This window comes from Seriola aureovittata, chromosome 2, assembly GCF_021018895.1.
Source record: "Seriola aureovittata isolate HTS-2021-v1 ecotype China chromosome 2, ASM2101889v1, whole genome shotgun sequence".
Lineage (NCBI taxonomy): Eukaryota > Metazoa > Chordata > Actinopteri > Carangiformes > Carangidae > Seriola > Seriola aureovittata.
Window position 1 is genome coordinate 8,641,427 of NC_079365.1, and position 26,672 is coordinate 8,668,098.

Sequence of the window (26,672 nt, forward strand, 5' to 3'; positions counted from 1 at the left end):
ACCAACAAGTGTTGGAGTGGATTCAGTAAACAGGCGTGTGCGCTCTCATGTGCGTGCGTGCGCGCACCGCAGCCTCGACTGCATTTATGCAGCACTGGGATGAATTCATGCACAACCGCACCCTGCACCATAATGTAAATACACATATGCTTAGCCTCACACACACACATACAATAAACACACATTAAAATCCCCCTGGTGGAATTTTAATTGCCGGCTGTGGGGGTGACACAGTGGGGAATCTGAAATCAGCCCCCCAGCACTGTCTTCTCACCCTCACCCTCACCCTCCTCCTCCTCTCCTTGGCTTCTACTCCAAAATGCTCTCTCCTCTCAGCCCGTGAGCATAATTACTCCTCTATCTACAGACAGAGCAGTGGTTTCCTCTAACTAAAGAGCAGCAGGCTCCTGCTTCCTCCTATCACTCCAGACCTTAGCTGGGTCGCCTCTCCTAATCACCCACTAAAAGCCTGGAACTATATCAAAGGGTGTGTGTGTGTGTGTGTGTGTGTCTGTGTGTGTGTGTGTGTGTGTGTGTGTGTGTGTGTGTGTGTGGCCGCTTGCTTGCGTGTGTGCCTGTAGAGGTGTATGTTTGTATGAGCTTTTTTGCGGGTGAGATGTGCGCTCATTTGCGTAAGAGTGTGTGCGCACGCTTTCTCCCCTCACACACTGGGTATTGTGTGTTAGATCAAAGCCATAAACCCCTCTGGGCTTGACACACTCTAGCAAGGCTGCTGCAGCGTCGAAGCTGAGCCGCAGTAATTCTGCTGATACTGTATGCTGCTATTAAAAAAAAAAAGTTGAGTGGGGGAGTGAGATTTTTTTTTGCACAATGGGGGATCACAGAATTCTGTGGGGGGTGATGTGCGTGTGTGTGTGTTGACGGGTTGGGAGAGATAGGGGAGGTGGTTGGGTAGAAGAAAGCGATATGTGTTCAGTTATAGATCCCACCTCTCGTGCTCTTTTCCTGAAGCATTCCCCCTGGGTGGCGGCGACACCAGGATTTCTGCAGAGGCTGGATAGTGCAGGTCAGTGTTTAGAGGGAGCTTTGCTGACGGCCATCGCTGAGCCCATGCCACCACGTATAAAAAAGAAAATATATATATATATATATAATAAAACAACCCGGAACAGCTATTGTATATATGCTCCGCAGGGAATACAACAGCTGAACAGCATGTACAACAAGGGCCCCAGTCGTATTTAGATTTCACAGTGAACGTGTGAGTGTGTTTTTTTTTTTTTTTCACCCCATCTCTAGCTTTGTGTTTTCAGCTCTTTTCTATCCTTCACAGAGAATAACAGGTACGTGCTTCAGTGAAAGGGGTGAGATGACACGGTGACTGTTGGGTGCTGAGCAGCTGCTGCTGCTTGTGATGAGGAAAGGCTCGAGCGTTTCAGGGGGGAGCCCACCAAATGAGTATTCTCTCTCTGTTCCTGGCAACTCCACTCGTCTTGGCCAGTGGTCGAGGGTCTGGGAGCGAAGTGGTGCCGGGAGCTGCAGACATCAAGGCAGCACTGTAGGTGTCATATTTTGTGCCACTTTCTGTTTTGGTCTTCTATCCCAGTGGGCTGGTGGTGGGAGACGGGAGAGATGGCTAAATCAAGAGACTTTGAGGTGGTGGGTCAGGCCACACAAGAGGGAGGAGTTCTCCCTCTTCTCTTTTTCTGCTGCGCCCCTCATTCATTTTGCTTCTTTCCTTTGTTCCTCATCCACAGGAGAGCTGGGGCTTTTGGAATAGCAAATGAGGACTTTTGGCAGGGGTCTCTGTGGGAGGACAGGTATAAAAAGAGGGGACGCTTCTCTAAATCAATCTCTCGATCTCTCTCTCTCTTTCTCCCCTTCTCTTTTCTTTCTTAATACTCCCTGGCTTTAGCATGAGAGCCTGATGAATAATGGAGTGAATCATGACCTTTGCAGTGTGGGTTCACGCCTGCTCTGGCATCCTTCTGATCTGATGAGTGCTTTTGATCCAACCCACACCGGAGTGCAAAGACACCCAGAGAAGTACAAACCCTCTGATAGACTATACTGTACATGATTTACCACTCTGATCCCTAAAATGACAATATTTACCTCAAAGTGAATCCACAAAATGCACAGAATCCTCAGCTATTGCTACAGGAAAAGGAGAAAAACAAAAAAAATCTACAAAGGAAGTTTTAGCCTTAGCTGTCACTGCATCACCCATGGCTTAAAATATGTGTTGAAACAGTTTGTTTGTTTTCTGTGCCACTGAATTGTTGGCGCAGAGCTAATATGACAGTCCTTGCACCTCTAAGTGAGGTGTTACAGCAGCACGTGTGAACACCAGCTAAAAACACTTTGTTTTTTACTTTAGCATCCAGCTGCCTTTTTTTCACATGTGTCAAAGTCTCCTTCAGGCTGGATAATAGAATACAAACGAAATTAAAAAAGAAATAAAACACAAGTTGCGATCTGTTGATATTTCTGTCTAAAGGACCTGCTCAGTTCGATAAATGTGCACGGCCCCGACCTTTTCCTGAACTCCGTGTCACATAGTAATTGACCTCCGAGTCAAAGCTCTCCCTCTTTTTACACACCTTCTCTCTACCTTTGCTCTGGGGAGTCTTCTCACAGTGAAGACTTAAATAACATGCTCACACTTCAGGGGGGAGGCAGAGGTGGAGGGAAAAGTGCAAGACAACGGTGACAGAGAGAAAGCAAAAAGGAGGGGGCACACCTGTCTCCGCAGGCCCGAGTAGGGAGATGATATCGTGATTAAAACGAGATGTAGAGCCCGAGAAACATCGATCACACAAAACAGTCCTCACCTCGGCCGCGGAGTCCCAAGATGTGGGAGATATTAAAAAATCATGAGGAGTCGATCCTCTCAGTTATGTCAGGGATGAGAGAAAGCGAAGGTGTGAGAGAGGGAGAGAGGGAGAGAGAGAAGTCTTTAAGTGTTCCTGCCAAGCGGAGTGTGAAGTAAGGTCAGGAGAGCCGCATGCAAGAGAGCAGAGAAGAGAGGAGGTGAGGAGACGGGTGCTTCGTTCAAAGGAGGGAAAGCTCCAAAAACTCACTGATCCTAGACTGATTGTCATGACACAGTCGCTGGTGCAGAACAATACTAAATTATGATTAGGCCTAATAATAATAATACATTATCCGAGAGAAAAATTATCAAGGAGAAAAAAAAAAAAGAAAAAGAAAAATCTTCCTTTGCCGAGCTGCTGTGTTGACAGGTGGCTGGATTTTGCCACGTGTTTGTCTGACAACAGGTGAAGTGGTTGCAGTGGTCGCTGGGGGACTGTTTGCGCTCCCAGATTGTCAGAGTTGTGTTATCAACCTTGGAGAAGGACTGATGAGTCATTCTGGTGCAGATGGGTTCATTCTCTCTCAGTCTCCTTTCCACGGAGAGGAAAGTAAATGAGATAAAGTGAGACAGTCTACCACCTGTGTTACTCCTCTTCCCAAATTGTGCCAAGTAATCAGTTGTAGTGAAACAAGTCAGAGGGGTGGTAATTCAACAGGTGGAGAGAGTGCAAACAAACCAAGCTGAGAAACAGACAAACAAAAAATAAATAAATAACAGTTTAGGCGAAGGAGGTAAAGGTGGGTTTGCAATGAGGCTTCTACAGTTCAGCTCCTGTTTAAAAGCTCTGAATTTATGCATCTTTTCTAGAGACTCCTGGACTCTTTCTAAGAAAAACAGTTGATCTTTTTTGTGTGTGTGTGTGTGTGTGTGTGTGTGTGTATCATATACACAAAAATAAACACACACCATTCACAAATGGGATCAAAGGCCTGATGGAGTTGAACACAGTGCCTGGTAAGTGTTGTTGCCCCCTGAGTAAATGAGTGACAATTTACCATGTTGTTGTTGTTGCTGCTGTTGAGCCCTGTGAGCTGTGTGATCATGTTCAAATGCAGGGAAATGGAGGGAACAAATGGATTTTCGGAGTAAGGATAGCTCTTAGATCTCCACCACAATGCTTGCAGCTGAATCCACCGGCCACTGATCATTGCTCTGTGACAGACGCTGGCTGCTATTGAAACATGCCATCTGTAATTTTAGTCACAGGTGCTTGTACACTGGAAATGTGTGCAGTGACATTTAGCTGCACGACCAGTTACACACACATTCCATTCAGCTCTTCCAAAAACTGTGATACTTGCAATAACAAGCGCGAGTATTACACAATGTCGAATGTGAAGCCCGACGCAGACAGACCTATCTTTCTTGAGAGTTTCAGTGTGTCAGAAAAATTAATTAGGCAAACTAATTGATGCTATTTGTCAGATTTAGCTTTGTTGCTCAGTGGCAATTAAATACTTTCTCCAGAGTGAAAGTTTGATTTCAAAGCCAGTCATTCTTCTTACATGGTAATGATCAATTCTGCAGCCCGTGCCTTTTTAAGCTGTGCTATGCACCATATGTTTCCACTCTATTCCTGCTTAGTCCATCCACTCCTCCAGTTAAGATCCTAGAGAGACAATTTGCGCAGTCCATTAAGGGCTTATGAATTGGATTTAGAACAGCGGACTGGTGTGAATGGAGGGTCTAAGCACACAAGCTGACAGCCACCACTCCCCACCCACTTTTTCACTCTGTGACAAGTGTTGGCTCGGCGTCGGCTCACGTCTCAAACACACATACAGTAACTCATTACCCGTAGTCCAGAGCTCACAGCTCTATTCACAACACAAGCACAATAGACACTTGGCTGTCTATCGACTGACATCTATTCTGCGCTGTACACAGGCCTGTGCAGGGAGCGTGATGTTCATTAAAGTGACAAAAGACGCTTTAATCTCATCACCGCGTCCACAGACGACAAAAACTTGAGTCGTGCCGCTAACATGATCTTGTACATCCAATGAACAGCTTTCAGCGCGAGCTCAGGTATGAGGAAGAGCGCGACGCTTTGCTGCTTTTGATGTGCAAGTGTTACATGCTGCTCTACCTCTTAATATAGCCAGTGATGAGGGAGAAAGAAGAAAATAAATGCATGCTTCAATTTGAGATGTTTGGTGTTTCTGATTTGAAGCCCGTTTCATGTCCACAAGCCTTGTTTACTTACAAACTCAAACAGTCAAACTAAAAAAAAAACATGGCTGGAATACTATACATAACTAATTTAATGTCAGACCATGCTGGGTGGTTTACCATAAAAACCACACATCCACACAAACACACACAAATACACACACACACAATGCTCACGTCCTGAGTCAATGTAAAGATGTGTGATGTTTTATGTTTTCAAACCCTGTATGTGTTGATTTATTCCCACTACATAGAGATGCTGGTTCAAAGTCCTCCAAATTGTGTGGTGGTAATTTATTAATACGACCAAGTTCTTGATGTTAAAAATTCAGATCTTTAAATTGAATTACGTTATTCTTAGAAAGCGCTAGATGCTAATGAATTGGACATGCATGATGATGCTGAGTAAATTCCCTCCTGGCTCTTAAAACTGTGGACGAGTCTGTCTTTTATTTAAACAGCATGAACAGAGCGTATGTTTGATAGGGCTGCCATTATAGGGGTTGTGAAGTAAAGCAGCCAATGGAAAAGCTGCCAACAGTTCATGTGGTTTTTCTACACAGTCTGATGATTAAGTCTGAAATACAAACAACTAGAATAAACTCCTGTTTGTCATTTTAAGAAATATTTTCATTCTGATCCATTGGTGACATTTCCTATCGGTCCCTGGGGGAGGGTCGTCCCCAGGTGTGAACAGTGAGGAACTGTGGGGAAGTGAGTTCTTTGTCTGTAGAACAGACAAGATCCTTCTTTTTGTCATTACGTTTCAAACTGTCTGAATATTGTGTGGGGCTATTTAAAGCAGAAATAAGCTAAAAGTGAACACATTTAGCACCGAGCCTCTCACATAAATGGTGAATAGCAGACATGCAAGTATGAATACTAGATGTGCTGCAGGTAAATATGTGCAGTCATATGTATGCGCACTGAAAAAAAAAAAAAACTCAGCAATAAATGTGAAATGAGTGCAGAACAAAGGGAATTTGGTTTGAAACATAATTCAAGTTTTAGATAAGCCGGGTGCTCTAAAAGATGAGTCAAAAGGTTGGTTTGATATTGTCAAACCTATTTCGAGTTTGATGCAATCACCTTAGAAGTGTCTGTAGTACCAGAGGCTTTAAATATTAATTTCACCACTTAAGATCCACTGATTCAGAGAGAAAGTGGAAGCCATAGGGCACTTAATGGGATACTTATCACACTTGCTCTGATAGGCCCAGTGCTTATCTTGCTATTTAACACTTGCTATGCTCAGAATCATGCTGCATGTTTTTTTCATCAACGCCAGGCTGAGACATCTGCTCTGGGTCTGTGAGTGTGGAAGTTCAAGTGTTTGCACATTTAAGCACATGGTTGGTGCAAAAGCAATCGCGTGGGAGTGCGCGCACAGTGTGCGTGCATGTGCATCTGTGTGTGGTTTAGCGCCTAACGGAAGCTGGGTTTTTACAGTGGCCTGTTAAACGCCCAATATCAAAACTAGGCCCCGCAGAGCTGTCAGCCGCACGGCAAGCATAGGCCTAATATCTCACATGGACTGCGGATTAGTTTCTGTCTGTTGCTCAGGGTGAAATGTGTAATCTCATATCTGAGAAGTGGGAGGGAGTGGGGGAGGAGGAAGGAGTGGGATTCTTGCCATTAATGTCTAACCTTTTAAAAATGGATTTGCAAGTGTGACGAGATAAGGGGCCGAATGTGATCCTGAAAACGTCTCCACCCCGTGACAGGAAACAGGGAGAAAGGGACAGGGAGACAATCACTGTGTTCATTGTGATATTAAACACACTGTGCTTAAGATGTCGCCTTTCATCTCATATCAAATGTGTGTACAGAGAAGATTAGCTCTGTGTGGACTTAGCATATGTTCTGTGTTGGACTGATTAAGTAAAACAAACTATTTTGACAATGCAGTACAAAGCTACTCCCATTCAAATCTAACACCTTTAAAAGCAGCACCGTTTGTATAAGTGGTGGTTTTGGAAAGCAATCAGAACAAGCTTGTTTGGGTGGTGTTACCCAACAGCATCATAGCTGATGTCTTACTTTTACCTAGAAATAGGTCCTATAGCCTACATTGTTCCATTTAAATCTGTTTGGTGATCACAGAAATAGGTTGGACACCAGCATGAGCTTGATGAGTCCGACTGAATCACATTGTGGTACAAAATGCTACTGTTAACTTATCCTTTATTATTATCAACAAATCCTTTTAAAAGACATCATCCAAGACTACAGCCATACTAGCAGCTCTGTGAGGCTGTGCTTAGGCACAGTGATGCTTTGGGATAGATGCTAATGCCGGCATGCTAATATGCTCACAATGACAAAGCTAACATGCGGATGTATAGCAAGGAATGTTCTCTATTCAACATGTTGATCATGTGCCATGATTTGCTAATTAGCACAAAATAACAGGTATTTGAGAAGGACATTGCATGAAATCAACTTTAATGCACGGTCTCCAAGAAGCAAGCCGTTGCTCACAAAACTGCACAAAACTGCAAGATCAAACTTTGCCAAAGAACATGAAAAAATGCCTAATGAATATTGGCGGCACATTCTTTTATCAGATGAAACCAAAATAAATGTGTTTGGATCAGATGCAGTCCAGCATGTTTGTTGTGGACATGACCAAGACTACCACAGTGACTCCATCATGGGACGGCATGACAGCAAAAGGTGCAGGGGAGATGACATTTAGAGCTGGCCCGGTGTATACCCAAATACTGAATGAAAAGACGACTCCCAGTCTCCAGAGACTTGGCAGGAGAGTCAATTTTCCAACATGACAATTCCAAACACACTGCACAAGAAAGAAAAAAAAATCACACCAGAGTTTGTAAAGTAAAGGGGAAACTATGACCTGACCAGGTATGTCTCCACTTCAAATATAACACCTTTGGAGTATTTTAAAGTGGAAGGTAGAGCAACAAAATCCCTCCAGCAATAAGCAGCTGAAAAAAAAAATCATCTGTGAAGAATGTCAGAACTCCCCACAGGTTTGTGTTCGACTCCATCTCCAATCTGTCATCAAAAAGTAAAGACAGAATGGAATCTCACAAATGAAGGGTGCACTGACTTTTGTTTCAGGTGGTTCTTTAATATGGATCTTTCATTGTAGTTTTTCATTAATTGGCTTCATTCTTCTTGGGCTTTGGCTAAAAATAAATAAAACTGTATTCAGTGGATTTGTAATTACTTCATATTTTAGTGGTATTGATCAGGGGTTTACTGGGTTAGATAACCATGCTGTTGTATCTGGGTGTGCCATCACTTCTGCAACGAACACTGCCAGCCTACAGTCTTCTCAAGCAAGCTCAGTAAAGTCTGTTCGACGTGGAGCTACATTCCAGAGACGACAAATGTCCCAGAATTAACTACATAGTCCATGTTTATTGTAACAGTATGGCTATTTTGTGTGCTTTTCACTTATTTGTTGAGTTTTTGGGCAACAATAAATGACTATGGCACAGAGACAGAAGCTATATCAAATCATGGCTACAAACACAAACGTTGACAGTTTGATTTTTTGTGGATTTAGTCTCTTAAGAGGTTTTGAAGATAGAAGTTAAAAGAATAAGTAACGCTAGCATTGCCCTTTAAGTTTGGACAGACGGTGAAATCCATATGCAAACACTGATGAATATACACGCTGCGAGCTTTGAGAAAGTCATGTTAACTATCTGCCGCATCAGCCAACACATCAGTGAGGTAGTTGGGGAAAAGAAGGTAAGCTTTTAAAAAGGTTAAAGTTTTCACTGCCTGGCAGACTGGCAGTATGGCCTGCTCATGAAGACCCAATAACAACCTCTCTCAGCCGCTCCTGGCCCACCATTACAGCATCTCCCGGATCAAATGGATGCCATCTGTCTGGCCGGCCTTCAGCAACAGCACCACAGCAAGCTGGTTGGCTGGCTCAGGCAGTCACATCCTGTCTTGTTCTTTTGCATACACATAAGCACATTCTCTTTCCCCCCTCTTTCTTGCAAACAGACAGGCAGGTGGATCCAGCCAGACATGCAAATGTCCAGAGGAAAATGTTACGAGATGGCAACTAGCATCTTGCTGGGAATGAGATGTAAACGATGATCGATGGTAGTGTAGTCGTTGGACAGCGGACGTTGGATTGATCGGCCAAATTTCTTCAAAAACACTGCTGCCTCCTCCAACTGGCAGCAAGGTTTTAACAAGATCCACACATTCACAGAAAACATGAATCTAATTGTCTTTACTCTCATATTCAGCCACAAAGCATAGGCGCAAGTATTCTTCCTGGATAACAATAAGAGATTAGAAAGATTAGCAAGTCATTGCCTTATGGTTCTTAAATGTTTTACACCATTATCATAGCTAAACCTACAATTTATGCAGTATTGATGTATATTCTTCTCTAGTACCGATTTATATCCTTCACATGTACAGTACGGAAGCCAGATTCCTACTTTAAAACTACATAATCCCCTCTTGCTCATGAAAAGGAATATGAGTCTGTTTTATTGCTGCTGCTTTCCCATGTGTAAGAAACCTATTACGAGTGTCCTTGCAGAGAGTGCCGAGATCTGTACGCCTTCCTCATCCAATTCACCTCAGGATAAGATGGTGTGTTCACAAGAGCCTATAAGACCTTACGAGGGGCTCGTATTCACCTTCCAATATCACCAAAACTACTAACATTAGCACACCGCACCTCTGGCTACAGAGTGAGAAAGAGGTCTCCTCGTCTCCGAGCGCTGCTGTTGGATAACCTCTGCTCCATGCAACTCTAGGGCTCTCATGTCCTCAGGCTCCAGAAAATCTGCCCTCAGTGATTCAGTGCTGAAGTGGTACTCAAGTTCATCCCAGGTGTCTTTATCCTTTTCTGATGTTGGTAAAGTGAAATATTTATCACACAAATTGCTGACTTTTGACACAGAGAATGACATAATCTAATGTCTTGCTCAATACGTTGGTGTGTTGTATGCTTGGATATGGTGTTTTGGCTGAGATTCTTTACACACAAGCAGTGATATAAAGGCTGACAGCAACATGCAACTGGGTTTAACATTAACTTTTTAATATAGTCAGTCATGTATATAGGCCATTTTATGTAACTTTAACACATTAAAATGTCTAAAATTGACTAAACCTATGTTATACATTTTTTTGAGTTGTGTACTTACATTTTCCTAAATGTTATCAGTAAACCTAGAGTAATACAATTTTAATACGGTAACGCTCCGTATCATTTGGTCATCTGTCAATGATATCATATCCCCTATGCATGTGTAGGTGTTGTAGTTGCCTGTCAGAAGCTCAAAATGGACTTTTATCTAGTTTTAAACTACATACACTTTTTACATGGTGGTTTTCAACTATATATCTTAACCAGATGAAGGATTTTAATCACCCTACCTCTGGATCTTATGTTATCAGAGAAAAAAGCCAGGCAAATGTTAGACAACTCAGCTCCCAGCCACTTGAGACATCCTGTCCTGTGTCCATCAAAGCACGTCGGCAAATCACTGATTTTATTTTTAAGTGAAACTGCTTTATTCGTTTACCGGTTTTAATCCCCAACACTTCCCTGGTGTCTCTGTCCTCCGTACGGCTTTGGTGAAACACTGACTTTAAACGTGAAACTGCTGTATTCAGTGTTTTTAACTGTTATAATCACCGGGTCTGTTTGATTTCCTGAATGGCTGACACTGAAAGAATTCTAACCGGGAGAAGCTTACAGTAATTGTGGTGAAGACAAAAACTCACCCAACGCCATCTTTTCTTACTGTTTTGATTGAGAGACTCCTGGCAACAGAAGTTACATACGGTGCATTTAAGGTTGTAGCTAATGATCATTTTCATTATCAATTGATTATACATGCACATACACATTCATTGTACATGGCAAAGAAAGGCATCAAATTCTCACATTGAGAAACTGTAACCATTAAGTGCATTTTTACTTTAAAAACAGTTTAGGTGTCGCTATCGCTTGATGCGGGAAATGCGGGACCATATCCTAGATTTGGTCCATTCCTCTTCGATATGTGCCTGCAATGGTCTAACCCAATGTAAAGTTCTACACATAATCCACTATATGAATGCCAGACTAGTCTTGTTCATGGAAGCACACTTCTCCCCATATATGACAGATGGATTGAGGAAGTTGTAGATAATGTTAAACTTGAGTAGATTCTCTCTCATGGGTTCAATAAAGACAAGAAACCTGGAACCCTTTTCTGGGTCAGTGTCTACTTAACATTAATCTGCTTAACATTTCAGCAGACACAAAAGAGGACTGAAGAGGGTTACTTTTATTTGTATCATGTTATCTGTTCATTTACTTTTATTAACTATTTATCATTATTATTATCGTTATAATACCAGACCACTGCGGCATTGCGGCCCCAACCATGATTAAAACTAAGTTACACTTTTATAACAAAGTAAAAGTTGTCAAATCCAACTCCACTAATGATTAATACAGACACGTCAAATATACACAGACAGTCAAGCAGAAGAGGATAAAAAGTCTGATGGAACAAAACAGTCTCCCAAAGCAATAACGCTTCTAAAACATGCTGACATAAACTTTATTCCCACTTCCCTTTATCTTTATTTGAGGCATCTTTGTGAGCCAGAACAGCAGTTAATTTCAAGATTGATTTGACATTGTAAAGTTTGTCCTGCAAAGCAGCTCAAGATAAGTAAATAAAAAATTATGACAAAGCATTAGATAACATTGGCGTGCACTGTAAAATGATTAAGGTTATATAACATAAACAGAAGTAAATGGTGTATTTCTCTAAATGACACTGCTATTCTACTGTAACAAAAGACAGGATGTCAGGTTGTATTTTGAAGAACTGGAATGTACTCAAACAACAAGTTATCAAAAAGCTGAGGTACAATGTAACAGAAAGTTCAAGATCAAAAATGTGACTAAACGATACTGTTTCTATGTGCACATCATGTTGTGATACAAAAACATCTACATATACATACACATACACATCACACAGCAAATTTTGGTAGGGTGGCTGTCACAATGTCAGAGCGGAGAGCCACCTGTCAGAAACTGATATATCCTCCAAGTCAGACTGATACTTCTCATCTCTAATGAGTCTCCCTTTTCTTCTTCACTCTGTGCTCCCTGTTCCTCCTCACTAGCTAAATATTCCTTTGCATTCTTAGCGTTTATTCCTCTCCCCTCCGGTGTATAACGCCAACTACATTACACCAGTGGAACAAATAGTCGTAGCTCTTTGAATATGTACCCCCTTAAGCCTGCCCCAGCTGCAGCTGTGGGTGACATTTCCCATTTGCTGAAGAGCCAAGAGAAAAAAAAAGAAAAACTACAATGTTGTCTGCCTGCCTGTCTGCCCTCTCATGTGAATCATCCAAAATTGTAATAACATCACTACAGCAACATGTTGCTGCACAGAGACCCGGCCTTGTGTGTCTGCCCTGACAGTGTGCGCGCAGCTCCTCTACAGCTCAACAAGCTCTGAGAAGCAGCAACTACAGCTGAAGCCATTTCTCATGTCGTGGTGATGCCCTGATGATGTCACATGTACAGTATAATATATCGTACTAACAGCATGTGTGCATATCCATCCTGCCATGAGACAGCAGATAAAGGTGTGCAAGTACAAAATAAGTGGCTAAGATAGTGAATGAGTAATACTGGTGACTGGGGCTAATATGAGCCAGCTTCATCTCTGCCTGCCAGCTCTCTGTCTCACATACATTCTGCAAAAAAAGAAAAAGAAAACACAGAGGTGCAGCCCGCTCCACTGAATGTCTCACAAAACATTTCTGTATTTTTTTTCATGGATAAATCAAAAAGTTACACTTTGATTGCACCTGAGAAAAAGGGGGTGTCACGTCGAGATGGGAGAGCAGTTCTATGTGAGGCTTGCACTTAACAATACGGGGGGAAGAGGTGGAATGCAATACTAAAAGCTAATATATAGCAAGTGAGCCAGAGGTACTTCTTCTCTCTTCAGCGAAACATCGCACCGCTACTCTTCTTTGCATCTGCTGAGAGCGAAACTAAAGCCCTTGATCCTGACGAGAGCAGAGCACATTGGCTCAGCTCTGAGTACACTTTTCATTACACGCTTACACCAAGTCACACACATACAGGAGTGTAGGCCATCAATAGGAGAAAAAATACAGAAATTGAAAAAGAGAAATAAAGCAGCATTTGGCTTGTCTACAGAAACCATTTTTTACCCGACTTTCTGGCTTTCGTGTTTGCTCTGGACTGGACAATATTAACCCACACGGCTTGCTTTTGGGCCAAATGTTGGGCACAGACATGCTATTTCAACTTCCCATGATGTGAGGGATTGAAAATATTTTTGCAGCGTGACTTAGTCTGATTGTCCTACAAAAGTAAAAAGCTCAGCGGCAACATTATAAAAGTGATCTTTTTGTTTGTCTCTCATGAAGGAGCTTAAGCTCACAAGCCTTGATGTGGATTCAACTCCACAAGGACAAAGAAAAAAACATACTATGATAAAAAAAAATGAGGTGAGGGATGCAGTTATACATCAGTACAGTTCCAGCACTTTTTATTTAGCATGCAGGCGTGCCTTGCAGTTTATGCCTTGGAGGGGGCTGAAATCCTCAAGGACGGGGAAAAGATGGTATGATCAAAGACGGCATGTGGAAAGGTATTCAGTTCTACCAGCTCAGTTCCAATAACACTCTTATTTTGTACACATGTATGCCATCCTGTTTTTATTTTCTGTCGATGCCTTCAGGGAGAAGGTTGAACAAGTTCCTTAGAGCAGGCATTAATCCTCATTTACACTCAACTCACAAAACTTACAGAAAGCAGGTCAAAAGGTCTTTTTGTTGGAAAAGCCTTGCAGCTCACATCACTTAAACCTTTGGGATGAGAGATGAGGAAGAGAAAATCCTACACAGTCTGTCTGGCTGTCCAAGGTTCAAAACAATTTTTCCTTGCAAATACACGCTGCCTTCTTTGCCTGAGTTTCCCAAGATAATTGAAGTGAAACATGTCTTTTTTGGACATTGCCACAGGGGAAACTGACATATAGAAGATTCTGTGAGTGAACGAACAGGATTGGGATAAGACCCGAGGAAGATGAGCTCTGCAGCTAATAGGCAGACGAGATGTCCGGAGAATGACAAAGACAAAGAGCATAAAAGTGGGGAAGGAGATAGTGTGTGAGAGAGGAAGCTCCTCTGGGTCATTAGGCTACAGACAGACACATGCAGGTGCCACCTCATCCTTCATTCTTTCGCTTCTCCTGGCCAACAGGCACCGAGCGGGAAGGTATGAGGGCATTGAGCCATGTTCAGTGAACCTGACATGCGCTGGAGATACTGTGGCAAATGAAGATACATTGCAGGGCCAGCGGATACTAATTGTCCTCCTACATTTTCAACAGTCTGTCACCATTCTCACCATGTACAGTACAAGTGACTGGCACATTTAATACAAGATACACAACAATGTGAAAACCACAACATGGTGGCTGATACGGATTAAAATAAGATATCCTGTCTATTTATTCAGGCATTTGGCTGTGTCCATCTTATGTGTCGTACTCTGTATAGCAGTGATGAACAGTTAACTGTGACATCTCAACCTAACTTCCATTATTAGAGCGTCTGCTGTCAGATAAAGCTGTGATAAGACAATACAATGCTGCCTCGGCACAGCAGCCACATTCATCCAGACACATCAGACAAGACAAATAGACCTCAGCTAATGCTGACAGAGCACCGCGGTTGGAAAATTTAGACAGACTTTCAATCATACGTTTGACAAGTGGGGACATATTCAAGCAAGGGGATTTCTGTTTCCATAATTCCAAGACCCATAATCCATTTTTGGCCCCTGTCAGGCCTCGAATGAATGATTCACTGGGGTGAACTGAGAAAGCAAGTAACCATGGCAACAAATTGAATATATGCATCTCAAATTTCATGTTATTAGGACTGTGAAAACAAATCTAAACACAGAGGATGCAAAGATGAAGTGGTTTTCACACATTTTGTGAATGTATATTAATGAGGTGTGTTTACGTTTAGAGGGACAACATGAGAGAAGAAGAAAAAGTCTGAAACTGCTTTAAGTGGGGTTTTTTTGGCCACTTTGCTGCGACGGAAACAAGCTGCAAACGATGCTAACATTTTAAATCTTTACGTTGATCGTATTAATCTGATTAATCTTTCAAAGGATAAAATGTCAGTGAAGGAGGAATTTATCAAAGCAAACCAGGGGCAAAAGTTGAAATTCAGAATCAATGATTCTATCTGCGTCTCTTTCAACATTTAAGAAATTAAGCCATAAAAGACAGAAACATGTGTAGAATATTCACTTGGCATTAGAAAACCAGCTACATGGCTAAGATGACAGAGGTCAACATGCAAGTTTTGTTTTGGATTCTGTTGTCTGCTGTCTGTTCACATTTCTGAAATTGTGGCTAAAAGCAATACCAAAAATAATTTATGCTTTACATACTCCACTTAAGTGTCTTACGAAAAGTGATTGCGAAAAAAAGCAAAGAAAAACAGAACAAGACAAAAAACAGACCAGTGAAATGTGTTAGAGAGTAAATTAGTAGTACGGTTAAGACAACCTAATTTGACTGCCACTGGGTAAATGAGTTGCTGGGGCAAAGTGAGTCCTCTGCAAACAAAACACTCAATGAGCAACATTTGTCCCCTGCAGTGGTTTTAAATGATGCCACGAGGTAGCTGTGCTGAATCACAATTACCTGGCAGTGTGTCTTTGCTCCATTAACATAAGCAAGCTATTTCACTTCAGTGAGATGCCACTAAAGGGCTTGAGGGGCGTAGAGGTGATAGAGAAGCTGCATAAGATACTGTATGGATAAAGATGATAATGGTTGATGTTACAGTAACTTTCTGTTGCTCTCTTTAATGCAAGAAAAACTGATGTGTTGCAGGGAGCTGGAATAAATAGGATCTGACAGAGAAAGTACACATAGAGGACTATTTAATCTAGATGAAAACAGGTTGACTGCATCACAAGGTACTGATAGACAGTTGGGTTGTTTGGACACACTTTGCACTGTGTGACTGGTTTGTCTATTTTCAAACTCTTCCGTTTAATGAAAATAATTGGGGGATTGAGCCACCTGTTGTAAATAGCACCTGTACACTCTGCCTGACACAATTATCTGAGATCAGTCAAGAATAGGATCAATGTGATACCATCTAATCTCAGTCAAGAAGGTAGAAAATGCACCAGAGTGCATTCACTTAAAGGCTTGTGATGAGAAAGACCGCTGAGTAAATAAATACTAATGACACGGCAATATTGTCACAGGTTGAAATGGAATCTGTTTGCCAAGACTGAATGTGAAATACTAAGAAAAACAGAGGTAATTTCTCACTGGGTGACTGACTTATTGCAGTCAAATATACTGGCAAACAACATCGTACTTGACTGTTTACTAAACCACACCCATAATCACCCGTATGTAAGAGAAATTGGGCCCAAGAAGTTTTTATTAGGAGCTATAATCTGGATCTAAAGAGTTTGGACAGTGGGGGCTTCTTTTTTTTTAGCTTTTACAAAACCAAAAATACAAGAGAGAAATTGAAAAGTGAAACAATTGAACATTGTGTTTGTCTACTCCAACATAAGTTAGCATGCCCGGCTAACTAGCTTACTGCCAACAGTAGTAACCTAATCTAGTGTTAGTTCCAAAGGCAATGGGGTGTCAGTAGCTAATATTTTCTGTGGTTACAGGTAACGTTAGAATAATAACTGTTCAGGACTGGATCATCCATTGTGTTGGAGTTTAGCAAAAAAATAGCATATTTAGAGTTTTAGTAATAGCATTAGCTCATACTAGCTAGCTGCAGCTAATCAGATCAGCTCATAACAACTGACAAAATCTGTTTGACATCAAAGACCCCTTGTGTTAATGATTACTGCAACTTTCAAACGGTGAATCTATCACAGTTAGTGTGATAATTGTGTTAATGTCCCGTGAGAGAACGGAAAGCTTGGCTGGCACTTGGCAACTAAAGGAAGGGTATATTTAACAGTCAATTAAATAGAAACATATACAAGAAGGGGTGAATGAGGAAAGAATATATAACTTCTGGTCTTCTTTCTTATTGGAGCTCACCTTTAAGTGAATATCTGATTATGTGTGGAGGAAAAAGTCAAGAAATGGTACACAGGCCATAGAAACTGCCAATTCAACCTCCACTGCCTCCACTCTTGCTGGCCATAAAACGCAGTGTAATAGGATTCCTAAGCTTTTCCAGTGACTGCTTCCACTATCACACAGACATTTAAGTGCACTAATCCATGACAAATTGTCTCATCTGATCCATGACAAATCGTCTGAGGGGCCGATAGAGACGAGGAGATGGAAGGAGGGAGGGAGGGAGGGAGGGCCGAAGGGGTGGGGGAAGAGGCCAGGCGCGGAGAGAGTGCTGCTCGGCACCTGAATGATCAGGCAGTTATTGCCTAGTTTTTTTTTTTTGTTGTTTTTTTTTTTATAGAAAAGGTTGCTTTCATTACCTCGAAGGACATGTGTGTGTGCGTGTTTGAGAGAGACAGATCACATAGCACTGATGAGCTCTCTACCTAAGCCCACAGTTTTCCAAGCAATTATAATCCCATGTGGAGGTAGATTATAGGATTTGAGATCCTCTGTTGGCAAAAGGCAGGATTTGTAGATGCCATATTCACAAAATGAATTCTAATTAAATTTGCGTCATATATGATTTATGATTTCCATCACCCCTTAGCTCTTAGTTTAATTTATCTCTAAAGGAGGTGGTTTTACATGATACATACACAAGTGAATATTCTCTCAAACAGAAAAGCACATATAAAAAAAAAAACATGGCAACCTGTAGCCTCATAAAAGGTTATTCCACAACGTTTAACAGTAATGGTTTGGATATGTATGCATGTATATGTATGTGTGTGAGTGTGTGTGTGTAAATGTGTGCATGTGGCTTATACTGTTTTTCCACATGAGCCAGTGCTGCCAGCCAGATCAAACAATTCCTCTTCAAAAATATGATTCAGGCGTCATCCATTCAAGTAACTGTAATTTAATTGAATGTTCTTTCACCATCAGCTCTCACACTAATTAGTCCCCACAGTTTAATGGGGATGTAAATAAAGCTGATTTAATGGCAAAACAAAACAAGGAGAGCCTATATGGAAAGCTGTTGTTGTGGATAGTGTGGATGGATCTGCCGCTCACACTGTAAAAAGCTTACACCTCCACAGAAGAAGCGAAGCAGCGAGATTACCACTTTGAAGATGACTGTGTAAAAAAAACAAAAGTGCATGCTCACTTCTGTGTGTCTGCCACCAACACTGCGCTATTGTAATGAGAAGTCTGAGAACTATGAAAATGAGTTGCGAGTTGAAAACAGTGTGTGCACTCACTTTGTGAGCCAGTGAAGCTAATTTCTTAACATTCCCAAACACTGCCCGAAAAATCATCAATCTTCTGAAGCAGCCATCCGCTCGGCAATGGAAAGAAAGAGAAAAAAAAAATCAATTCATGCCGTGTGTATGTATGGCTTCCATACTTCCACCCTGTCCTCATTTACCAAAAAGACAGCTATCCTAAATCAAGCTGAAGGTTTATTTTAACGCCCTGTATCTTGTCAGATTTTTCTCTCCTCAGAAAACCCCAATCCTTAGATCTTAAGTTAAAATACTGGAGCTTCAATGGATACATAAAGCTATAGTTCAGCAATACAGTATTTTGGCAGGTCATGCTCTTAAAGCATCTTTATATTTACCAAACACATCCTTGATTCTGATCACACTGTTGCTCTTGTTTGACCATCTTGGCTAATCAAAGTAATAACATGTTTTCTTTCACCTCAATGAGTTTCCTGCACTGAGGGAGCATTATGGCACGCTGAACAATGAGCTCATTAAAATGCCTTCCAATCATCTGTGATTAGACTTTACAAGCCATTTCATATCAATGGATAAAAACATAACAGCAGCACCACAGCATTAGTTATCAGCCTTTTCAGCAAGTCCATAACCCATTTTGTGCTGTCATGTAATACATTTCTCATGCACATGCAAAATCAGTATGCCTATGGCTGGCATTCACTGCTGAATCACATTTCATTGCAAGCCTTTGATCAGGATATTCTTTCAAATGAACAGCTGCTAACTTACACAGTAAGTGGTTTAATTTAAAGTGTGAAGCAGAGTTTGGTAACGGTGTACATATACACTGTGCTGCCTTTGACATCATGGCTGATAAAAAAAAAAAAAAAAAGTGGTCAAACAAAACGTCAACAACAGACTGCTAGCAAAGTGTAACGGGCTAGTAGAGTTAGTTTTACAGCTGCACCTGGAAGAGGAATCATGCTGCTCTATTAGATCTGAGACTCTCTTAAACTGTCCTGTCATAGTCATAATAAAACAAAGCAGCAGCTAAAGTGTTGTTACATTCAGATGGCCCCACTGGGCATTGATACACTATGAACAATGCTACTGGATGCATACTGCAGGTGAACAGGTGTAAATACATACAGTGCCCGCAAAGGATAACTTATCGATAATACTGTACTACAATGTGGAGTCAAAACATTAGGGAGCACTTTCATTTTAACGATAGAACACGCCAAATCTACAGTAACTACTGCCAGAAATACACTGACATTGTAAATTGGTTGCACTTTTACTGACTTGTGATGGAGTCCAATACTACGTGCTGTCAAGAGTGGTCTGATTTGTGTGGCTGCTGTCTTGGCAGTGAACACTTGTGCTCGCTGTGTTGGCAGGTGGGGAGAGTGCAGAGCCGAGGCTTGTGTGTGTCATGTCACATTCAGCTCATCTGTCAATGTAGTGGATTATTTCTTGAGAGACCAGAATTGGCTGCCCAGAATCAGGCCGCCATCAATCTTCGGGCGCATGAGCAGGATGCAGGGGAAGGCTGTGTGAAGCGGGGGCTCATGGGAAAGAGAGCGGCGCCGCTTCCTGAGCAGGTGACGAAGCAGTCAGGCAACTCGTTACTCAATCTCCGCCTCAGTGGTGACTATGCCGATTTGTCATGGAAACATTCGGAGAAAATAAATAAATGCGATCTTGAAACTTTATCTCTGCAGTAACATTTCTTTTTTTGGTATGCACTGTCATTTCACCATTGCAGGAGGCAGTTAAGCTGATTTCTCAACATTGTTAGATGCTTCACCAGACCAGAGGATTACATCTGTACCTAGCTGAACATGACCTTCACTTCCCCTCCTTAGATACCCACACAGCCCCTTGTCTGTGTATCTTTGTCTATGTGGGACGGTTTTTGTACCACTCAGACTCTCAGACAGTTGGCTGGGCTGCATGCCAAGATCCACAGAAATTTATTTCAGGACACGGTTTCTTACAAAATACCATCCCAATGTTCCCCCTTTCAAGACTTAGCTTCTAGCTGTCCAGAGGACAATACAGAAGCATAGCAGGCTCCAATGCAAGGCACGGGAAAGAAGCTTCCCCTATGTTATCATTAATACATTTTAAAGATAATCAGCCAATAATCTGAGAAAATTGAGGTGTGAGTCTAAGATAAAACACGGTTTCTATTCCTCTTTCATCTGCACAGAATACATTTTCAAACCCGTATATGTCGTGCTTCATTAGAGAAAACAATCTACAACTTCATTTACAGTAAGGCAGACAGTACATCGCAGCGCGTCTCCCAGAGAAACGCAAACATTATTTGATTACAGAAAACAGCAAAGCATGAAAACCAATGGATTCTTCAAGGCAAGACATCTCTTTTTTTTTGCCACGTCCTACATATCCATATCTATTTATATCTGAGGGCTCTGGCCTCAATGAAACCAGAGAGCTTCTCAAATTATAAAATCAATTCTAATTCAAATATTCATCATAGCATTTCAATTCTGAGAGAGCAGTTCTGGTTAAATCGGTTAACGCTACTCCACGGCTGAGTAAGATTGATGTCAGCTTAATCCTCTTAAAAAAAACATGATATACAGTAAATTGTACAGTTGCCGAGCAGCAGCGAAAAAAAAGAGAAATGTTTTCCTTCTGAGCGCCAAGTTGTAAAACATCATAACGTATCCCAGCATCATGATTGTCAGCACCAATTATTGCTGTCATGCATCAGTTTGTTTGATTTTAAAAGTTTTCCAGAGTATTTGTGCTAAACTATCACTATAACAGCTCCAATATAAATTCTGGTATATTAAGTAACATCTTTTTTCTTTTGATTATCTCTAAGTGACGTTATTCAAAATTGAATGTCCCCAGCCTAAACCAGTCCAATAATGTAAATGAAATCCGAGACTGTAAAAGATCAGATCAACCGAGTGTGTGTTTTTATCATCCATCTCTACAATATAAGTTTGCATCCTCTCAGACCTGACTGACGGTGTCCTGAACGCAGCTCCTGTATCCCCAGAGGACCCATGAAAATCCCACACCATAATGGCCTCACCGAGAGAATGGTTTGTGAATATGTAAGTGTGTACATGTCCGCACCCTCCTTAGTGTTGTATGCAGTAAGTGTGTGAGTTGATCTGTCTGACAGGAAAGCTTCCAGAGGACTCTCAGCCATAACCATCCTTTGCCTAGATGACTCTTCTAGATCTACGTTGGTGGTGGAGGTTGGAGAGGGGGGTGGGGGGACTATTTTTTGTTCCTCTTCTTCTCCCTTGGGACCACTGCATTATTCAAAAGACACTTACTGAGCCTTGCACTTCCTTGTACATCTTTGGCACCAAGCTCGACTTGCCAACCAGTCAAAAAAAAAAAAAAAAATGAAAGAAAGAAAGAAAAAAAAAAAAAACAAGAAAAACTGGAAGCTAGCCTTTAAAAATTCATACAGAGCTCTCTGTCGCTCATCCCTCACCCTCTTGTTCCAATTAACGGGACCGGGATACTTTGAGAACTTTCTATCTATCATAGCTTGGATTTTCATGTGTCAGCTGTTCCGAAGCAAAAGTAAGCCAATTCTCCGACATGCTGCTTAAAGTCACCAGTGTTTAACACAAGCATGGACAATTCAGCGCTGGATTTTTCTTCCTCACGCTGTGCTTCAATTACCGTCTTTTAGCTTGGCAATGCAACACACAAAAGAGAATCAAGCAGAAGATAGCATCAATGTTTAACGGCCGCTTGGCTTCCGGAGAGAGCCACACTGCACGAGGGTTCAGCATGGGAGTCACACTCATTGTTAGAAGCTTAAAGAAAGCCTTTGCTTTGCTCGAAAAAACCTTTGCCTGCCCTGTTACACTCCCACATACACCATAAGAAATGCTGGTAAGCTTTTCCATAATCAGAGAATTAGAGCTGCCTCGGCGTCTACCCTTCCCCTTTTGCCCCTACAGTGCAGAAGGCGTCAAGCTTAATTGCCAAACGTTTCCAGTGCAAAAGAGGGAAACATAATTGTCATTTCCATCTAAGCCACAGTGATCAAAGCTCTCTTGGTTACCAGCACAGTAATACGGATTTTTGCCTACAGCTTGTCCTACTCGTAACAGTCTGCCAGCAAGATTCAGGGTGCAGTAGTCAAGAATTCCTCACCGCAGACAGAAATCATACCCCCACCAGCAAAATCACAATGTTTGAAGATGTTCTTTGTCTAACAGGGCTTCCACATTTAGGTTTTAAACACAAGCATGCAGCTCAGCAAAAGAATCAAAGTCAAACAACAATATTACTTCCATAAATAGCGCAAAATGTGTACGGAGAGATAGATTTGAGTGTGACTAAGTAGAAGTATGTAACATGCAATTAGAGGCACAATTAGTAGTCTTCCCCTTTCCTTATCTCTTATGACTGTGAGCATGGTGAATCATCATGTTACAGTACAGAGCTGTGGCAAATCATTCTGACTTACTGCAGCAGCCTCTTGCTGTTGCTGCTTTTAAACAGCCAAAGCCGAGAAGTGCTGCCCCATCGACAGGGAAACGTCTCGCACCGTAAGATTATGCCGCTAAACTGAAATCTGTCAAAGAGGCGTACATACCCAGGGTGAGAATGTCGGTGCGACCGGGTCGGGCCACATGGTGCTGCTGGATGGTCTGGTAGAGCGTGGCCTGGCACAACAACAGGAAGCCAAGGCTAATCCACATGGCCAACAACCAGGACATGGTAAGGCCGGGTCTGCAGGACAGCACGCAGCAGGGGAGGAAACAAGAGGAGGGCAGGGGCAGAGTTGTATTACAGCATATCCACACACATATTTACAACACACACATTGTCTTTAATTCACTGTGTCAAACAAAAGAAAGAGACAAGAATACTGGCACATCTTCTGAAATACTGTATATCAACTTGAAATATTTAGACCAAGACGTCTACTGGTATGATTTATTTACATATACGTCCATGGGTATTTTCTTATAATAACATGAGGAATGAAAAGAAAAAAGAGCGACAGAGGCTTCAAGGAAAAAACCCTGCAGACAAAAGACTCAAGCAAATGATCAAACGCAAATTTTATCTCGTTAATGTTTGTCTTGTCCAAACCTGCTGTAGCCTAAAAGGACTTGTACCACACCAAAATAAGACATAAAATGCAGGAGAAGGAAAATATCCTACTCCAAGCTTTTTGTCAGACAAATAATTTTTTAATGAGCTATTTCTTCTTTTTATGACAACTACATCGCCGTTAATATCGTCACTGGAGCCCTGAATATTGCATAAAGTTTATAAAAGATAGGATTTCTATGCACAAACAGCCTTTTTGCGGATTTGTTCAGTGAGTGCCTAATGGCTGGTGAGGCCCAGCATATGGAGACACGCCTTAGCCCTCATTGAATAATGAAGCTCTCCTCCTTTCCAGGTGTTATTAGCACCTCTCTGCATTCAGGGCCCCCACAGTGGGATATTTAAAATCATCACCTCCACCTCCTCTAAAACAACTTGGTGTGTCTGCCTCAGACTTTTAAAACGGCACATCTCCAACCTACTCACTGAGGCTGTTTAAGGTACAATTCTCGGACAGATGATCAGTTTTGTGAGGAATATTTTCACCCCACTCACCGGCTGTATCACTCAGACATCACAGGATCTGGCTACACTTGTGTTACATTTCTCACTTTCCACTGAGATTGTGTCTTTCTGTGTGAATCTAAAGCTCCTTTAATGTTTGATTCTGCCATATCACAACAGGCTATGAAGCAGAATGAACCCCAGGGGGTCTGTTAAAGAAACACTTCAGAAATCATGAATTTCACGTTTGAATAAGGTGCCTGTATAGATAAAAATGAAGAAAGTGCCATGACAGCAGGCCAGACCCTGTGGGTTATTTCCACAAAGCAAAGACACTGCTTGCTTGCCTGTTTGCTCAAACTAGACACACTTTGTGTTTTGAGCGTCAGAGATTAAAGCCATTAGGCTACTAAATGTTGCCCGTGTGTTCTTTGCCCTCAGTGACATTGAGACTGCTTAATATTCAGCGAAAATTAAGCATATTATTATGAACAGCACATTGTAAATCCCCACCCCTGTACTAAATCCAACATAATCCGCGGTTTTTGTGGAAATGTGAACTGGTCCCATGAGTGTGTTTTCCTCTTCTGTCTTTTTTTTTTTTTAACCCCACAGTGTGTCTGTTCGCCAAGCTGCCTGCATATACAATAGAATCGTTAACTGCATATTGCATAGAGACCCTGAGCTCCTCCCGGTTATCGGAAAGCATTCTTGCTGAAAATAGTATGTGGCGCTTACCAGCAGCGTTTCACCAGAGGTGAAGACGGACGGCAGACTTTAAATAAAACGAGCGAGCGTGAGTCTCATTTAAAAGCAACTTCAGAGGGAAAGGAAGCAGCTTTCAAGAAAGGAGAAGCTAACTCTTGCTCTCGGTGCCTCGTTTCTTCTCAGCGCAAGTAAGCTTTTTATAAACAGGCTCCCCGTCTTCTTTTCCACGCGATATAAAGAGACACATTCAGAGCAGTTTACTCTCAGTTTTGTTGTGCCATGCAAACCGACAGAACAGCTCCTCTTTGCGTAATTGTTAAGTCCAGCGTCAGATAGTATAAATGCGGTCGAGGAGTTGAGCGGCAGACACACCTGCAAGCGGGTGAGCCGGTGGAGCACCTGCGTGCAACATCGATTTCACAAAATTAGACTCGTTTCGTCTCCTGCACTCTTCCCGGAGAAGACTTCAGCGATGACTCCCACAAAACGTACGTGTCTGAGTGTCACACATTAGTCTGGAAAACACTCGGGGTGGTGGAGATGTCTCATCATAACACAGGCTTCCATCTGAACTTTTTGCATTTTATTAGATGCACTCACAGTACCTATTTTCAGGAAGGTGTCAAGGTGAGTGCAACGTGTTTAGCCCATCTAAGCATGGTTGAAACTTATGTAACATGGCCGAAAAGAATATTTGTATCATGATATACAGGACGTCTTTAGTAGAAGCTGTTTCTCATATTTCTTGCATACAGTATGAGCCCTGTCATCTTTACTCACATCAGACACATTTTTCTGCAAGCTGCAGCCTATTTTGTGGGAAATGTTTCCCTAAGATTCAGTTTTCCTGGTAAAATCATACCCCCAACCCCACCCATCCCATCCCATCCCCAAACACCAGAGGTATTCCTCGAAAGTCCCACACCCTTACCTGAGCTGTGCGTTCAGGAGGAAAGGAGCTCAGTCAGAATCACTGCCTGCCTGCCCGCCCAGCAGACTCACTCCTCTGTCTTATATCCATCCATACTTTGAAGCCAGGGATTCCCGCGCCAAATTCCAGTAGTCAGATAAGCCGAACACCGCACAAAAGGAGCTAAAATGCTGTTCTTTTCCTCAGTATCCCCTCCTATTCACCCCTGCTGCTCAGTCCCTTTTGAAATCCTTGGCAACACAAAACAGTCACCAAAAGCAAAACACCCAGGGGTCTGTGTCACAAACTGGCCAGGATTTGAGGGATGGGAGGCTGATCATGTCACTGCTGTATCAGCCACATAGGTGCAGGTCTCTTTTCCTCTCCTTCCTTCAGTCTGTGTGTCCTCTCCGTCAGTAGAACTCCTCTGTTGTGGTGACAGGGAGCTAATTTACCCCCCTCACTTGTCGTCTCCTTCTCACGCGTGCAGCGGAAGGCTCCAGTGGAATGACTGCTCTGTCTGCTCTTGGCTGCGTCCCCCCATTGAGAAGCTGTGCTGATAGTGTGAGCCTCAGTGCTCTCTCCAACGCACTAAGTAGAGTCTGTGTCAGAAAGGCAGAGCGAGTGTGAGTGAGCGTGCATCCGTGTGTGTGTGTATGTGTGTGTGTGTGTCTGTGTGTGTATTACAACGTAGACCAGCTGGAAAGAGAGAGAGAGAGATGAGAGAGAGTCAGATCACATGTCTTAAAGCAAGACTGCCCACTCCTGCATCAAGACTTCATCAGTAAATGAAGCATTCTTTATTAACCCATCGCTCTTTATATCCCAACCTCCCATCCACAACGTCATGAGACATGCAAGTGTAGCCTTCAGCTCACTTTGTATGTGTCTGAGTGTGTCTGCCTGCGTGTGAGTGTGAGTGTGTGAGCTGGAGAGGATGTGGAGGGAGGATGACTGAATGTTCCTCTTTTAGTCATCAACCTCAAGCGAGAGTGAAATACGCTCCAAGCGCAGCACTTTTAATAGAAGGCAGAGTACCTCATCAGAGCTCTGCAATCACCATATTATCCATCACTGTGCTCTTTCTACCTGTT

At 42.2% G+C, this 26,672-nt stretch overlaps 1 protein-coding gene across 4 annotated transcripts in view; it reads right to left on the reverse strand.

Annotated features, from left to right (window-relative positions):
- Positions 1-26,333, reverse strand: part of LOC130160954 (chemokine-like protein TAFA-1) — a 106,244-nt gene extending 79,911 nt beyond the window's left edge. Inside the window, exons 1-2 of one of the 4 annotated variants that reach the window (XR_008826073.1) lie at positions 25,600-26,329; positions 22,993-23,129 (exon numbers count right to left, since the gene is read on the reverse strand). Coding sequence is in view for 1 of the 4 variants with exons in the window: in XM_056363806.1 (XP_056219781.1) it covers positions 22,993-23,116 (124 nt within the window). In the remaining 3 variants the exon portion in view is untranslated. Of the gene's footprint in view, positions 1-22,992; positions 23,130-24,698; positions 25,223-25,599 lie in introns of those variants that run through there. The other 3 variants (XR_008826075.1, XR_008826074.1, XM_056363806.1) reach the window with 3 other exon arrangements.
- Between the last annotated feature and the right edge of the window lie 339 nt (positions 26,334-26,672).